We start from the raw sequence: 17,089 nt of genomic DNA, 5'->3' as shown, positions 1-17,089 counted from the left end.
TCCAAACATTTGTTTTTACAAGGTACTTATAAGTGGGACTTGCAGAGAGTTGCAAGGGGAAGGCATTTCTCTTTGTCACAAAATTCAAAGCAAGACCTGAAGTTGGGTTATGTCTAGGGTTGAGTTATGTCTGTTTCCTTTGCCGTCCTACTTCCATAATTTTAAACGTGAAGTACTGCCATCGTACCCATGAATGGTCTAAATCATTCTGAATTCATAGGAGCCCCTCCTAGGGGCTCTCATTTGACAGAGAGCCCGAGATGGGCTGGGGCTGGGGTAGGAGCGGTAAGGAATATCTTTAAGATTCAAAACAGCGGTTCATTGGTCAAGTGAAAGAACGTATTGCTTGAAAATGTGTGGAGGGAACAGCTGGATTCCCTGGTGGTGGCGGACTCCGCTTCTCACGTGCTGTCTGTTTTCCTCTCCAGAGACCTCAGTATGAACAACATCAGTCAGCTGCCCCCGAATCCCCTGTACAGCCTCCGCTTCCTAGAGGAGTTGTAAGTATTGCGTAGTAGTGATGCGTCCAGTCAACACTGAGCACATTCCTGGGTTTGCCCCTCACACTCACTGTGGGAACCAGATAAAACAAGGCAAAAAAGCTGTCAGCACCAACAATTTTGGCACATGAGGAAACACTTAGTTGGGAGGGGAGAAAAAAAGAAATTGCCTAAGATTCTGGAAATCAACTTATAAAGGAGTTGACCATGAGGCTACAACTTTCTAAGGTGAGACTTGAGCCAAACAAATTAAAATTTTAAAACAAAGGCAGTTTAAGAGGCCTGGATGTCTCTTTGGAAATAGTTAAGCGGCAGGATATTAAAAGTTTGAATACCGGTTCACGTTTATTAAAATAGCAAGTAAAGCTATAATCAAAACCAAAACTGCCGCTTGGTTCGGGTTGTGACGGGGAGAATGAAGTCCACATTCCGTAGCACCAAAACTTCTTGTCCTAATCACTTTTAATTACTATTTTCCTACTTCTTAATTTAGCTTCCCTCAAGGCTTGAACAGAAAAACATGAAATCCACAGAGGACTTCAAACTGGGCTATCCAAACTCCCTGTAAAAAAAATAAAAAAGGAGGAAGCTAAAATTAGCTAATGATACACAGAGGAGTCTTGATTAAGTCCCGTAATCACTTTCCAGAAGATGAAAAAGAACTGTATAATCCAAAAATTTGTATTTAAAAATTCATTTGATCCTCTTACCCTTTGGAATGATGGAGACGAAGGGAGCCATGTGCCATCGCAGTCCTCATGAAGAAAGTTTGGCACCATCCCTTGAGTACATCTTCTGACTGTTGATTAAAGGAATTGTGTAGGCAATGACCTCTTTTGAAAATACTTCCTTTATAAATCCGAAAGTCAGGGTCCAATCTGGGGAGTAATTTAAATGGTTGATGCACTGAGTGATCCACCCCGGGAAGTGGGAAGAATGTTCCATCATACCCAGATTACACTGCATCAGTCTTTTCCCTTTGCAAGAGGATGACATTCTCAAATTTCTCCCCTTAGGGTTTTATCTGTATTTTTGATAGCCTTATATTTTTAACAAATGCTATTGTCTAACCACTGAAATCAGTTGACCATATGCCCAGGTTGTTATCCAGGAATATGTTGGGGAAGCTCAGATGACAAGACTCTGCAGCAAGTTTTGATCAATCAGAGTTTTTCACTCTGGGTTGTCCACGCTCCTCTTTTCCCCTTTTCTCTCTAGCCATTTCCGTGGCTAAAAAGTAACCTTGATCAGGGCTGAGTCCTTGTCTGTCTTAGTCGTGGCTTGTATGTGATAATAATCAATACATTTTTGATGAACAAATGAATACTGAGAAAGCAAAACATGTAAAAGGAGCTTCTCATCCAAGTTAACTGCCTTAGGAAAAAGCAACAGACATGGTAGACATTCGCCAAAATTTCTATTGACTACCTTTAGCAACTTTCAGTTAGGGTTTTTTCCTGATTTCCATCCTTCTCATCTTCCCTTTCTCCCCATAATTAATACACGATGCTTGGTCCTATGTACACCCCTAACCCCGCATTTTGAAAGTGTGTATTTGCTATGCTTTCTTCTGTCATTTCCTTACACTACGCAATGGTACAAGGCTTCCGTTCTGTGTCAACATGCACCTCCACTTTAGACCCCAAACTGAATCAATAAAGTCCTTCCCCAAGGACTTTGCTTAATAGAATTCCTCCCTCAGTGACCCCAACTCATTCTAAATAATTCCTCTTTCTTCAGGAGGTAAATGTTAATTCTGTTCCAAGGCCAGTTTTTCAAAAGACCATTGAAAAAAGTCAAGGAAAAAAAAAGAGGGAGGGAACTACCATTTGAAAAAGATATTTTTCTGTATTGTCTTATATTTATATCTGGAAACTCCATTAAGTGTCTTGACCATGAAATCATAGAATTTCAGAAATAGAGGAGACCCTTAATGGGCTATTCATTCTAGTTTTTCATTCTCTTCTGGAATTCCCTCTGCTGAACTGGCTAAGCATAATTCAAAAGCTAGACCACTTTCTCATATATAATTCTGTGTTGCATCTGACTGATGTTTTGAAGACATCATTATTCATTTTGCAGCAAAAGAAAAAATTCATTCTATAGTATTTATAGAATCTGGAAAAATGATCAACTCTGCTTGGTTTATTCTTTTGTTCCCAAGGCTAATTTGGGGGTGTTGTGTTTAAAACAAAACAAACCATAACAAAAAAGCAACTGTTTTGTAGAGCATTGCAATTATGCCTCTGTTATGCTGTGGATAGTTTCTACTAGATTTAGCTACGTGTAACTCTGTATTCTCTTCTAGAGTATAAGGTCTTCAAAATAATATTATATTATAATGACAACAATCATAGTTTAGTGTGTGCCATGCAGTGTTCAAAATGTTTTATATGCTTTTTCCCACGAATCCTCCTAACAGCCCCATAAAGGTAAATATCTTTATTATTCCCATTTCATAGATTTAAAAAAAAAAAAAAGATGAAGTACAGAGAAAATTAAGGAACTGGTTCAAGATCATGCAGTGACAAGAGGCAAGGCTAAGATTCAACCTCACCTTCCAAGCCACACTCAGAAAGTAGAGGGAGCATTAGGAATTGTGCATAGTTCTTCTGTGCTTTTATTTTCCCTAATAGTACCTGGAACAGTGGTTTGCACAGTTGAATCCTTGAAAGTGTTGTTTAGGGGTGCCTGGGTGGCTCAGTGGGTTAAGCCTCTGCCTTTGGCTCAGGTCGTGATCTCGGGGTCCTGGGATCAAGCCCCACATTGGGCTCTCTACTCAGCAGGGAGCCTGCTTCCCCCTCTCTCTCTGCCTGCCTCTCTGCCTACTTGTGATCTCTCTCTCTGTCAAATAAATAAATTAAAAATCTTAAAAAAAAAAAAAAAAGAAAGAAAGAAAGAAAAGAAAGTGTTGTTTAAACCAAGTTTTGTAATGATAGTTCTGTCATATATCTTTGTCTGTCTGTGCATGTGTGGAGGGATGAAAAAGAGAGAGTAAGAGAGAGCTGTCTACCCAGTGGATGAGATTAGATATTCAGGTTATTAATTTACTACCATCACCTATTGTTGACAATGGAGAAGTATCATCAGAATTTTCAGATGTAACATATCGCCAATTTAGCATTGCTCAACAGATACAAAACTTTAGTGAATATTTTACAACTGCATGCATACACTTAAGCCATTTGTTTTCCATAGTATACTATCAGAACTAGCAAATGACAGCCATACAGCTAGAGACGGACATTATTTTCCCCAAAATTTTTTAAAAATTCTAGTTAATCTATAGTGTAAAATTGATTTCAGGAGTAGAATTTATTGATTCATCACTTACATACAATACTCAGTGCTCATCGCAATTGCCCTCCTTAATGCCCATGAAACCATCCCCCTGCCCACCTCCCTTCCAGCAACCCTCAGTTTGTTCTCTTTGGCTAAAAGTCTGTTTCCTGGTTTGTTTTCCCCTCTCTCTCTTTTTTCCCCTTCCCATATGTTCTAGATACAGACATTTAGAGATCTGTCATTGTGTGTGTGTGTGTGTGTATCTTTTGTTATGACTATAGAGCACGATTCTAGAAGTATTCTTTCATTCAGTTTATTCAGCTCATCTCTATGCTTTATTTAATAGCCATAAAATAGGAAATTGCTACTGATACTATTAATGATATTAATAAAACTCCTACCACAAAACTCAATTTTTTAAAAATCATTATTAACAAAGGCAAGTTACTACTCTTCCCATTCGCACAAATCACCCCCACTTAATCATTTCCCTGATTTAATCATTTAACTATGTTACAAACTGTAGACAGCCATGATTCATCCCTCATCCATCCCTGGAGCTAGACAAAGGTGTCAGGTTTTAAAATCCTCTAAGAATCCATAAAGCCCTACAGGTACTCACTGAGTCAGTGTTTAGAAATATATGTATATTATAGCCCTGGAGAAAGTGTTTGCCTGAGGCCAATATTTAGAAGGAATAAGGGGCATCACCTTGAATGGTCTCCTCTCCCTCCTGAGGTGCCAGAATGCTTACTACCTGGCCCATGTATGTTGGCACATTCAAGTCATGTTTATCCTCTGTTACTTACTTTTTTTAATCTACATGGTGACCAGATGAGCATAGGCCAAATGTCCTATTGCTGCAAGGGGAAGGAAAGCCTTTTCCTCTTGGGAAAAAAAAAAAAAAAAAAAAAAAAAAAAAAAAAAAAAAAAAACCATAATTGAGTGTGGTAAGGCTGCGCTCTACAGAGAGAAAATTGCAGTGTCTGGACGCCAAGCCCAGGACTCTCGTCCCGTCCCTGCCATTTACTAGCTGATAATCCACTTGACCTCCCTGGGCCTCAGGGGATAATGGTGAGAGCTGCCCTGGCTGCCTTTGGAGATGTTTCTGAGAATCGAATGAAAGGATGATGAGAGAACTTTGCTAAATTCTAATCCACGTACCGAGTTCCATTAATAAACTGAGAACACCTTCGAGAAGATTCTGACCTCTTCCTTCCTATTTCCTGAGCCTGATTTTGCGGTAACCCAGGGATCCAGGACTTAGGAAAAAAAAGCTGTTTCGAACTGTGAGCTTTAATGGATGTATACGATCAACGCAGAAGAGTTCTTTACCGAATTTGAGCATCCTGAGCGCTAATTGCATTTCTCTCCAACAGTGTCTCTCTCAGTTCTGTTGATTCAGTTCTACCAGGGACTCACGTTAATGTTCGCTATTTAGACAAACAGAAGAGCCTACATTTGGTCCCTCGGAGTGGGTTCAGATGTTAGGAGCTAATGGCAGAGCGTGCCTAATGCTGACATCTACAGGCCCCATTAAACTTAGATTCGTAGTCTGATTAAACCAGAGGGGGAAATGAACTGTTACCATTTTAAACAGTGTGAGTTGGAGGCCTTGGTTTCCGAGTAGTATTTTAAAATCTTTCCAGATTCTGACGCTATTGGAATCAAATATTCGATTTAGCCGTCAAGGAAACATGAGAAGCTCTAGGGAGGTCTGTTTTTAAGTTACTATTGTTCCCTGAAACTATTTGCTCATATTATGGTTGGCCTTGAGGAATCTCTATATAAATAGTAATACCGATTATTGCAGATGAAATTTGTAATGCGAAATACCACCAAACTTCCTGAGAGCAGAATCTATGCTTGTTACTTCTACTTCCTCATCATGTTGCTGAAAATGGTGAGAGCTGTCCTGCCTGTCCTTTGAGATTTTTTTCCCGAGGATCAAATGAAATGATGATGAAAGAACTTTGGTAAACTGTAAGTCACATATTGGATGTGTTAGCAAAGTGAAAACACCTTCATGCCCATGAACGCTCTTCCTGCCCTTTGGCTTTGTCACAGTGTTTGGTCTCTCGTCTTCGTTGATCTGACAAATGATGAAAAACACTGTCTCTTGGAAACTCTTTTTCTCCAGTGTTATTTCGTGACAGTTATTTTAGTTCTCTCCCGAATATCTGTCTGTATAGGTGGAGATAGACATTTAGATATCTGTCCTTGCATGGGCGCGCACACGTGTATGTAACTTTCATTATGACGTTTTGGGCAGTGTTCTGAACGTGCCCTATCTTTCTGGCTCCTCTTCTTTTTCTCCTTGGCATCCTTTCTCCTCCACTCACAACTCCTGTAAAATGTAGACATTCCCCAGATTATTGCACGTCATTTTATTGTCTCTTTTCTTAGATACTTTCAGTTCATTCATTGAATACATATTTACTGAGCCACTGGGAACATGGGACCTACTGTGGTTCACTAGCTCATTCAACAGGTCCCTGCTCTAATCGGACAGACATAGTGAAGAAACTAGTGCCGTGATATTTGATGATTGTAACGAGAGTGATGACGGACACAAACACAGGTGGAGAATAAATAACAAGAGAGGACAAGGAGGGAAAGTCTCTCTAAGAAGTTGACATCTAAACTGAGATCAGGAGAATGAAGGGAAGTTGGTGGTCCTAAAAGCTGCGGTAGAATGTTTCTGGCAAAAGAATAGTGTGAGTGGAGGTCCTGAGGTAGGAAAGAATGTGACACGTTTGTAGACATGGAAGAAGATCATTGTGGCTGAAATTGAGTGAGAGGGAGAGGGACCGACAAGGGGTGGGTTGGAGAGGAAGGCAAGGACCCTAACCAGTCAGGCTACATAGAGAGTTCAAATAAGAGCAATGGAAAATCATTGGAGGGTTGTGTACACTGGTGAAATAATGGGACTTATGACTTTAAAAGATTTTAGTATGCCAAAGAGATCGGGGACTTACAGAAGCAGAGGAGCCTGATAGGAGGCTACAGACCCATTAGAAAACACCTGCAGTCATCTGGGAAAGAAACCCAAAAGTTGAACTATTTTTGTTAAGAGAGATGACCACCAAATCAATATTTCTAGTTCAGAGTTCTTTTGTCTCTTACTGCTAGACCAGTGGTTCTCAAAGTGTGGTCCCTGGACCCGCAGTATTGGCACCACCTGTGTACTTGTTAGAAATGCTACTTCTGTGCCCCATTCTAACCTAGTGAGTCAGAAATTTACTGAGCTCTTCGGGTGATTTTGATGCATGATACATTTGAGGACCGCTACTCTAGGCGAGTGGTTCTGGACTTCTGGTGAGATCGGGATCATCTGGAGTGCTTGCTAAACCACCACTGCTGAGCCCTACTGCAGCTGCTAAAAGCTGCTTCAGCAGGTTAGAAGTGGGGCGGAGTGAGGGAGAAGTCAAGAATTCGCATTTGTATCACATGCTCAGAGACGCTGATACTGAGAGTCTAGGGACCACTCTTGGAGAATCATCTGCCAAGTGGCATTTCAACCTACCCCACCAATACTTTAAAACTTAACAAGTACAGAACCAGATTGCCTCGTCCATCCCCTCACCACGCTTTTTCTCTCACCTCTCCTACTTGCCCTCAGCATTCATATCCAAACCTGCGATCACTGTGTCCGTCACTCACTTCCTTTGTTCTGTAGTTCTTCCTCTCTCACCCCCTGGTATCCACCAGTTTCCCAGATCCAGAGCTCATGATTCCACACTGTCTTTCCCAAATGTTGACCCTAGTTCATCACCACGTAGGTCAGGTTCTTACTGTCTTTTCTGGGTAACTGTTAAAACCCTTTAACTAATCTCTTCTCCTAATTCTCCCAACAAGTAACAAATGAATCATCCTTTCTAGGGATGGAGACCATACAGGCTTCTGGCGGAGCTTATCGCATCCTTGCATACGCACTGGTATCACCTGGAGCATTTTTAAAACTATTAATTACTGGGGCTTATTCCCAGAGATTCTGATTTAATGGGTCTCAGTGGGGACCCAGACAGTATTTTGTGAAGCCCTACAGGTGGGCTGAGACCCACTGGGATATACAGAAGCGTCCTATCCAGGAAGACAGATAAGGACTCATAAGCTAATTGAATATGGGGACCAAAAGGGAAGTTTGAAGGTGAGAGATGACTGTGAGTCATGAGATTAGATGCCAGGAGACCCATGAGGCACAGTCGGTGAAACAGGGAATTCAAGGGGAACAACTGATATTTTGGAGGCAGAGGATGTCTGGTTCTGGATATACAGGTGTGAGGTGTCAATAGGACATCCAAATAGAGATGTCACTAACAGTTGGAATGGGGGCCTGGGGTACAATAAGTCTGTTCTAGAAATGATGACTACAGAGTTGTCTACAAAGAGGTGATTTTGGGGGCATCTGGGTGTCTTAGTTGGTTAAGCATCTGACTATTGATTTCGGCTCAGGTCATGACATTAGGGTTGTGAGATCAAGCCCTGCACTGGGTGTGGAGCCTGCCTGAGATTCTCTCTCTCCTTCTAAAAAACAAAACAAAACAAAAAGAGGTGATTTTTGAAGGTGCTGGAACAGATAAAGACCTTGAAAAAAGGTACAGGCTCTGTGTTTCCCAGTGTGGCTCTCTACCCTTATTAAAATCACCTGGGCTATTATTTTAAAATATAGATTCCTGAATCCTTCCCCCATAGAAATTCTGATTCACTAAATCTGGGTTGGGGCCTGGGAATCGGAAATTTTGTGGCTTCTCGGGAGATGACAAAGTTGGAGACCCACTAGAGGAAAAAAGAAAAGGTGTGAGGACAGAAACTTGAGTCACATCTCTGTTTAGAGGATGAGAATTAAGATGGGGGCTCGCAGGAAAGAAAGATCACTAGTTATAGTGGTGAGAGCAATACCATTGCACGGGGTCTGGAGGACAGTGGAAGAATCTGAGTTAGAAGCAGTGAGGACAATTCTGTTGTGGCCTTAACCCCAGTGGTACAGCCATTTGTGTCCTTATGTTCTTCCTGTTTTAGACTGATTTTTCCTGACCATCTAAGCTCCAGATAAATCTACTTTTATCCAAAGTAATGGTTAAAAACTCAAATTTTTGAGCCAAAACACTATGTTGAATCAAATTCTCTTGTGTAAACTTTTCTACGTACGTGTGAGCAAGTAACCTCTCTTAGGCTCAGTTTCCCCTCTGTATGAGGGGAATAATCAATCATGTTGTTTAAAGTGATTTTATAATAAATAGCACAATGTATGTAAAGTACTTAACATTGTACCTGGCGCTTACAAATTGTCTAATAAAAGGTAGATACTGCTTGTATGCTTCAGAGCACTGTGCTTGGCCTATTGAAAGCACCCAAAGAAGGGGATGCCTGGGTAGCTCAGGTTCTTGGGATCGGGCCCTGGGTCAGTCTCCCTGCTCAGCGGTGAGCCTGCTTCTCCCTCTGCCCCTTCTCCCTCTGCCCCTCCCCCCTTGCTCTCTCTCAAATAAATGAAATTTTGGGGGGTAGGGGAGGTACTCAAAGAAATGGCTGGATTTAAATTTTATTTATTTATTTATTTGTTTATTTGTTTATTTATTTATTTATTTTTAGAGAGAGAGGGGGTAGCAGTGGGAGAGGGAGAGAGGAAATCTCAGGCAGACTCTCCATATGGAGCCCAACTCAGAGCTCCATCTCACAATCCTGAGATCATGACCTGAGCTGAAACTCAAGTCTGACGCCCCCCAAGCGCCCCCAGAAATGTCTTCTTTTAACTTCTTTTAAGGGTTATGTTATTCAAGTTCATTCTGCTCTGATTATTTAAGCAGCCCTGCTGTTACATAACTTCTATGCCCCCTGACAGAAGACTAGATTATGTTTAAATAAAACTGGGAAAGGGACAATGTTTTTCATTTACATAAAACCTTTCTGAGCTTTGGTGTCTTTACCTACAAAATATGGACTGAATAATCTCTGATCTATCTCCTGATACAAAGTATGGGAAAATGCTTTTTAAAATGTCACATGGTGGGTAGAGGTTGGTTGCACGCCTGCGTTTCTCATTCTGTTAAGGGTTTGACTCAGTTTCAGCTCAGATCATGATCTCTGGGTCATGGGATTGAGCCCCACATTCAGCTCTGTGCTCAATGGGGAGTCTGCTTAAAGATTCTCTCCCTTTGCCCCTCCCCCAACTCACCCCCCCATCCCTCTCTCTCTCTCTCTCTCTCTCTTTCAAATAAATAAATAAATCTTTTTAAGAGACGTTACATAGAGCATCTGGGTGGCTCAGTCAGTTAAGCATCTGACTCTTGATTCTGGCCCAGTTCATGATCTAGGAGTGGTGAGATCCAGCCTCATGCTGGGCTCCGTGCTCAGCAGGGAGTCTACTTGAGATTCTCTCTCTCCCTCTCCTTCTGCCCTTCCATCCCCCAAATTAAAATAAGTAAATCTTTTTAAAAGTGTTATGTAAAAAATCATAATAAAATAAAATAAAATGTTAGTGGTATGTAATAAAGAAATCTTATAATAAACAAGAAGAAAACAGCAGGGTAGAGGGAAGAGGAGGGAGGAAAGAGAAGTTAAGTAGGAAATGTCTGTGTAACAGAAAAACAGTTTGAGGGCAGAAAAAACTTGTGTGAAAGTACCTTACCATTTTAAAAGAATAAATGAAATGAGGCCCAGGGAAGTTTAGGGACTTTTATAAGCTTTATTGCACGCTAATGGTGAGAAGGAAGAAAATCAAAAAGGGAAGGGGTAAAACAAACAACCCACCCTAAGAATTACAAGGCAAAAGTTTCTCAGAAGAACTGACCCAGGAGGCCTGGTAGAACTTGCCAGTCCCTCTCACTTAGCTCCGCAAATGCTCCTCTGCCTTTGGAACTCAGCCAGGGAAACCCACATTGGACCATGGTTCCCCACATGGTAATTTCCCTGCGGCTCTCAGCGGGACAGCAGGGTCGAGCACCCCTTCCTCTCCTGGTACATACCCCATTTACCCAGATGCCTCTCCTTGTCCAAGCCAACATCCAAAGAGAAGAAATAATCAGAGATCACATCTGATTGCTTTGCTCTGGTCCCTCTATTTTTTACAAAATAAGGCTACCAAAAAAAAGAAATCCTTTGGATTTCTTTATTTTAGAGATTCAAACTACTACAGAGATTCAAAGAAACATAGACTCTCAAAGATATTTTAATTGGTTGTTAAACACCAAAATATCTACTTATTTGATTTAGTTGAAGAGGCATGTGTCAACTATAACTTGATTTTTTTTTCTTTTTATGACAGTTGATCAGTAACACTAACAATAGTGGGACGATATGAGTCTTATATATGTAGTAGTATCTTTAAGAATAAAAACATTTTTATATAAAAATGTCAGAGTTTTCCTTATTAAGTTGTATCTTATTATAGAAAAAAAGGATGATGGAAGAGATATTCCCATGAAATAATTTTAGAAACAGGAAAAAAATCCACCTCTCAGACAAATGGTATGTAGGTCTCTGGGGTTTGGAACATAGTTGCCAAAAATTTGTTAGTTCAGATCATTACAGGAAAGATTTGTGTGCAGTTCTAAGTATTCATGTATTCATTTGAAAGCCTTTCACCCCCCCATAGTTTATATGTATTTAATTTTAGAATTCCTAAAACCATCCCACATGGTAAAAAAATGAGAAGGATCCAGTGATTTCCTTAAACTGTTGTTTTTTCAATGAGATAGATCCTCCACCAGCCCAGTAAATAGCTAAGAGCACATCAGAAATTCCTTTAAGACAAACTCCCCTAATAACAAAGGTTCGTGGTTCCACAGGTTTGTTCTAAATACAGACTCAAGGGCTCTGAAAGTCCTTGCCCAGAAAAGAAAAACAGTGCATGAGAAATAAGCTATACTTCAGGAAATGTAATAGGAAAGTATCTGCCCTAAGAATAATTTCAACTAATAAAATACATTCAAAGTTTTTGCTCCCTCCTTTTCATTTCCAAAGTCAACAAACATGTCAGGGACCATCGAAGCTATGTGAGGACACTGGACACATGAGCAGCAGTAAGAGTTAAAGTCATTCGTCTGAAAGCTCTGCCCTAGGACTCTTAAATGTAGCGTGAAGTTAGGACCGTGAACAGGGATAGTTAGGGACTTTCGGTGAAATTTACCCTTCTTAGTCAGCCCAGTCTGATAGTTAAGTCATATGTAATCATCAACCAAGCCTGAGTCTGCACTAATTCGATAAGCAGCTCTTAGTCACACACTGTTCCTTACTTCAGTGTTACACGTAGTACTTTGGGGAACTAGGCGAATGACTGCAAGTTATACACTCCATAACCATAAATGTAAGATGTTGCTCTCTTAAACTGCCTCCACGGCGCCCAGCCCCAGTAGGTTGCCAGGTTGTATTTTTCTTTCTTCTGCACCAGAGCCCACCACATCTGGCCACCTGTGCCCCGGGGCACCCCCACAGCATCTCCTACTTGAGCTGCTCCAGTCACCCCTGGTGCTGCCCTTTCAAATCTCCCATCAGAAAGACCACTTCATTTTTTTTTAAAGATTTTATTTCTTTATTTGTCAAAGAGAGAGAGAGAGCAAGAGAACGTGCGAGCACAAGAAGGGGGAAGGGGCAGAGGGAGAGGGAGAAGCAGACTCCCTGCTAAGCAAGGACCCCAGTGCATGACTCAATCCCAGGACCCTGGGATCATGACCTGAACCAAAGGCAGATGCTTAACCGACTGAGCCACCCAGGCATCCCCAGAAGGACCACTTTAAAACACAGGTCTGATCGCATCCCCTCTCCCGGCCAGAGCCCTTTCTGTGGCCTCTAGAGCCCTGCGTGAAGTGGCCCTGGACGCCTCTCCACACTGCCCCCCCCGCGCCCCCCACCCCGCCGCTGCTCCCTCCGTCATTCCATTCCAGCCCTGCTGGCCTCCTTGCAGCTTCTGGACCCCACCAGGCCCACTCCCACCACAGGGCTCCTCCCTTCACATGCATACCCGCATGTCTCAGGCCTCTGCTGAAACGCCCTCTCAGCAGACAGGCTTCTCTGCCCATCTGATCTTGAAGAATAGCCCACTGCCCTCCACGTTGCTCTCATCCCCTCGCCTTGATTATTTTTCAGTCTGTTTTGTGTGGTGGTCTTCCTTTGTGTTTCTGTTAATGATCGTCCCTCCACATTAGAAAGGGAGCTCCTTGCAGTCAGGGGCTCACTGCTGCATCTCTGCACAGACGGTGGTGTCCACACTGAGCAGGCCCTCTGTAAATCCTTGTCGGAGCTGCAAAGATTGCTTGGAGGAATGGTAAAGTAAAAGTCTTCCGACTTTAGCGTGACTGTTCGAAACAGCAACAGGCAAAGATTGTGAGCATTCAGGGGTGCCAAGTGCAACCTCATGATATGAGGACAAAAGGGAGATAAAGAGAGGAGAGTGGATGCTGCTGTTTGGAACAGTTTTGCAAGCGTGGCTTCTTGAGCCTGACATCTAGAAAAGTCTCCAACAGTGAAGGTTTACTGGTCTCGCCAGGTAATAATCCTTCAGTCACAGAGTTATTTGCAGATGGCAACAAGGGATCATAGTGATTCTATAATTCACCGAAAGTGGACGCCAGCGTGCGGGGACAGCTCTGCTCCTTAAAGTCATCCAAGCGCTAGGGCTCCTTCTGGCTCTTTCGCTGCTCTTGTTCTGCCTTCTTTGATGTGTTCTCCACACCAGCATCATTAGTTCTGTCTCTCCAGTACCACTTCTACAGGAATTTCCTGTAATAGACAAAACTGGGGGTGAGTGGTCCTTCTAAGGAGATGACACAGGAGTTTTCACACTTTCACTTTGCTCACAGCCAGAGTTGGTTGCATTACCATGTTCAGATGCAAAGAAGACCGGGAAGTGTAGTCTCTAGCTGGGGGACCATATACTCTGCTAAAACTCTGGATAGGGGAAGTATTCTAGAAGGAGGGGGCAATGGGTGCTGGGGACAGTTAGTGGTCTCTACTCAGATAATTAGCTGGACACTACTGGGACAGCATATTCTGTTTCAGACACTATGCAAAACCCTATAATAGAAACTGAAAGAATTCCCATTTTGGGGGGGAATGTGTGCGGCAGGACAGGTAGTCAGCAAACCCACAGAGAGACACAAAGTACTACCAGAGTGGTTCAAAATAGACAGATTGCCCATCCATCTATTTTGATGGATGAGATGAGAAATGAAATTGCTTTGAGAGACAGGAAAGGAGAGGAGAGAGAAGATTTTAGATAGAGCAAAGGGCCGGAAGGGAGATTGTGGACGGCACATCTCAGAAAAGCAAGCCCTATAGTTTCGTGGAGCTACAGCATAAAGAGGGATCAGGAAATTGTGGAGAGGGAGCTGAGCACTTCGCATTTCTTTTCATTTGGATGCAAACTGGTGAAGGATTTTGAAGAGGGTCGTGATATAATCCGAGTTGGCTTCACAAAGACGATCAGCGACACAGAGTGAGTGGATGTAGGGAGAGAGTCAGTGTGGAAGACTCGATGGAAGGGCAGTTGTGAGAGTCTAAAGAAGGTTTTCTAGTGAGACAACTTAATAGGAAACAAACAAAACACCTCTGAAACCACCCTGGTTTAATATTAGCCGAATTATATGTTATTGGCATACATCTGTTGGATGTCGTCTTGTGCTCTAGGCTAGTGGCCTTCAAACTTGTCTGACCATATGCAGGAAGACATCCATTTCTTCCCCTCAGTCCAGTTTCACAAACGTGTTTCAAAACAAGGCTTTCCTAAAATGAAAATTTTTTTTAAATTTTTTCATAAAAAAAAAAGCTTTTCATAAAGTGGTATTTTGCTACTAGAGTAGAAAATGCAGTCTGTTGTTTTTCTGCTCTCTTTTTCTTAATTCTGTTCCAAACCTCTAAATTTATTTAGAGTTTGAGAAAGACATCTTTAGGCACCATGAGGAAAGCAGGAGGAGTACAACATAAGAGCTATCTGAATCTCATTTGTTAAGAGAAGGAAAATAGGCACAAACACAAACACAAGATGAGACCGAGAAGTCCTAGAGTTTAGGAGCTAGAAGGCACCTGAGTAGCTCCTTTATCTTACTGTTCCGTGTAATTAGTGAGAAAACAAAGCTCAGAAGTATAAACTTACTTCACGGCTCAGAGCAAGTTGGTGCTGCAGACCCAGAACAGGCAGACCTTCTTGGCAGTTTCTTGTTACATATTTTTTAATTAAAAAAAAATAACAATAGTGAAACTGAGATTACAAAAAATGTGATACATTTTCATTTTGTCAATTTAATTTGGATTGAGAAAATCATGCTTTCTAATACACATACCAAAAATGCTATTCAGAGGTTCTGCTTATGAGATAATATTTATTTTGATACTCACAGCTGATTGTTGGTGGGGGCGGACTAGCCCTGGGACACAGATTTGAAGTCATATGCTGAATGGCTTAGTTCAGTCCTGTCAGTGGGACTCAGTGGAACCGAATTACCTCTCATTTGGAGATAATATCAAAATATAAATTCAAAGCTGTTCAGCCCCTCGGGAATAAACCCTGGCCAAGTGGGCCTTTCCACCCTTTTACTCCCACCTCCATCTCCATCAAGAAAACACGGGAGTGTCTTGATTGCCGGTTTTACCCACCCTTCTACAATGTGATTAGCTCCTTAAAAGGTCCTGTGCTCTTCTGAGTCTCTGCGCTGTTCTTGGATTTTCCATTTTCCATTTTGGATTTTCCATCTAACACCTGAGGTTATGGCTTTGATGTGACTGCCAAAAAAGTACTGAACCAGATGCCACACCTTGTCGATCTTTTTACGTACATTCTCACCTTGATTGTTTCCCAGTTAGAAAAATATTATACACTCTTTAAATATTACCAGTTAATGATGTCAAAACTTTCCACTAAATAAACCGTATTAATGTCTTTGACCCTAACTACTCTCTGTTTTCAGTTTTTTAAGGCTTTGCTCAATAAAACCATTGATTAAAAGTACTTTACCCTTTTCCGATAGAGTTTAGGAAAAAACGGACTGTGATAGTCTCATTCTTATTTGCCAGATTTAGCAACAAAGTTGGGTATTTTGTGGGATAATAGCAACAGAAATACTCTTATGTTTGATTATCTGATTTATTTAGGCTTCTAAAGAAAAATTACAAAAATCATATAACAATCACAGTTTGACATTACAATTTCTGAAGATTATCATACAATGTTAACATTTGTCAAAAAATTTTTAGAAAAGAGAGCTACATAGTTGAAGCTATTAAATGATTTGTGATAAAATAGGTAATTTATTATATTTCTTGGTAAGCACTTCTTTCGCCAGCCTTTTGATTAGAAATTTACAGAAGCTTTTCACAAAATATAACAAGACAAGACTCCTTACACAGTTGTTTTTGGCATTTGTGGTTTGAACAAAATTCTATTGCATTTCTTAACAACTAAATGAATTCCACATGAAGAGAACTTTGCTCACTGTCTCTCCTCTCCCTTGAAACCCGCAGACGTCTTGCCGGAAACGCTTTGACATACATCCCCAATGGAGCATTCGCTGGCCTTTACAGTCTTAAAGTTCTGTAAGTAAACAGGGTCTTATTTATTATATTTCTTTTTTATTTGTTATATTTCAGATTTTAGTGTCAGGTGGATGCTAATTAACTCCTAAAGACTGAATCCCTCTAATAAGCTATTCAGAACCATAGGCTAATTCATTTAAATTCAAGTCCACCTTCATTGGTGCTGCAGGACTGCATTATACCTGGCCGGGTCCATGTGTGAAAAAAGTCCCTCTCTCCTGTCCTAATTTAAAATCTAAAATTGCCTCTAAAGAAGCAACTTATCAACTCAGACTTCTAAGACAGTATTTCCCTTTCCTTTTATGTAATGAAGTTGGGGACACCTCCTTGAATCATTTTGATCACCAAGTGAATAAATCACTATGATGCTGACATAATGAGACCGCAGCCTCAAACCATTTGTCAAGCTTATTTCCGTTTAATGCACTGAATAAGGATTAGCTAAAACACTACCAAGTTTATGTTCCACTTGTGAATAAAGAAAAGCCAAGTGCGTAACAGATTCAGTGAGTAGTTATTTAATTGAGAATTGTTCATTCATCGGGACTTGTAAGAGTGGTTTTCTTATTATTTAATATCCAACTTCCCAGCTGGTTCATCAGAAAACTCATTATTACTGAATACCTCCTTCTTCTAATTCTCACTGCTCAATTTTCTTTCACTTTACTCTGTGCAGGAAAAAAAAAAGTCACTAGTTAGAGAAAATAGGTAACATAAGTTGAAAGTCATACCAGGAAAATTTTATCTGAGAGAATATCCTGATTTTACTCCCTTTCTTTGAG

General features: G+C 41.1%; 1 protein-coding gene across 2 annotated transcripts in view; it reads left to right on the top strand.

Moving 5' to 3' along the window:
- The window catches only part of LGR5 (leucine rich repeat containing G protein-coupled receptor 5), a 123,229-nt gene that overhangs the window by 55,462 nt on the left and 50,678 nt on the right, over positions 1 to 17,089 (top strand). For both annotated transcript variants that reach the window (XM_032854795.1, XM_032854794.1), the window contains exons 2-3: positions 429 to 500; positions 16,236 to 16,307. In XM_032854795.1, coding sequence (XP_032710686.1) covers positions 429 to 500; positions 16,236 to 16,307 — 144 coding nt within the window. The remainder of the gene's footprint in view (positions 1 to 428; positions 501 to 16,235; positions 16,308 to 17,089) is intronic.

Source organism: Lontra canadensis, unplaced genomic scaffold, assembly GCF_010015895.1.
Source record: "Lontra canadensis isolate GAN:19392208 unplaced genomic scaffold, GSC_riverotter_1.0 scaffold9, whole genome shotgun sequence".
In the NCBI taxonomy this organism is placed as follows: Eukaryota; Metazoa; Chordata; class Mammalia; order Carnivora; family Mustelidae; genus Lontra; species Lontra canadensis.
Note: the sequence above shows the minus strand (reverse complement) of the source record. Positions and strands in the feature narration are given on the sequence as shown.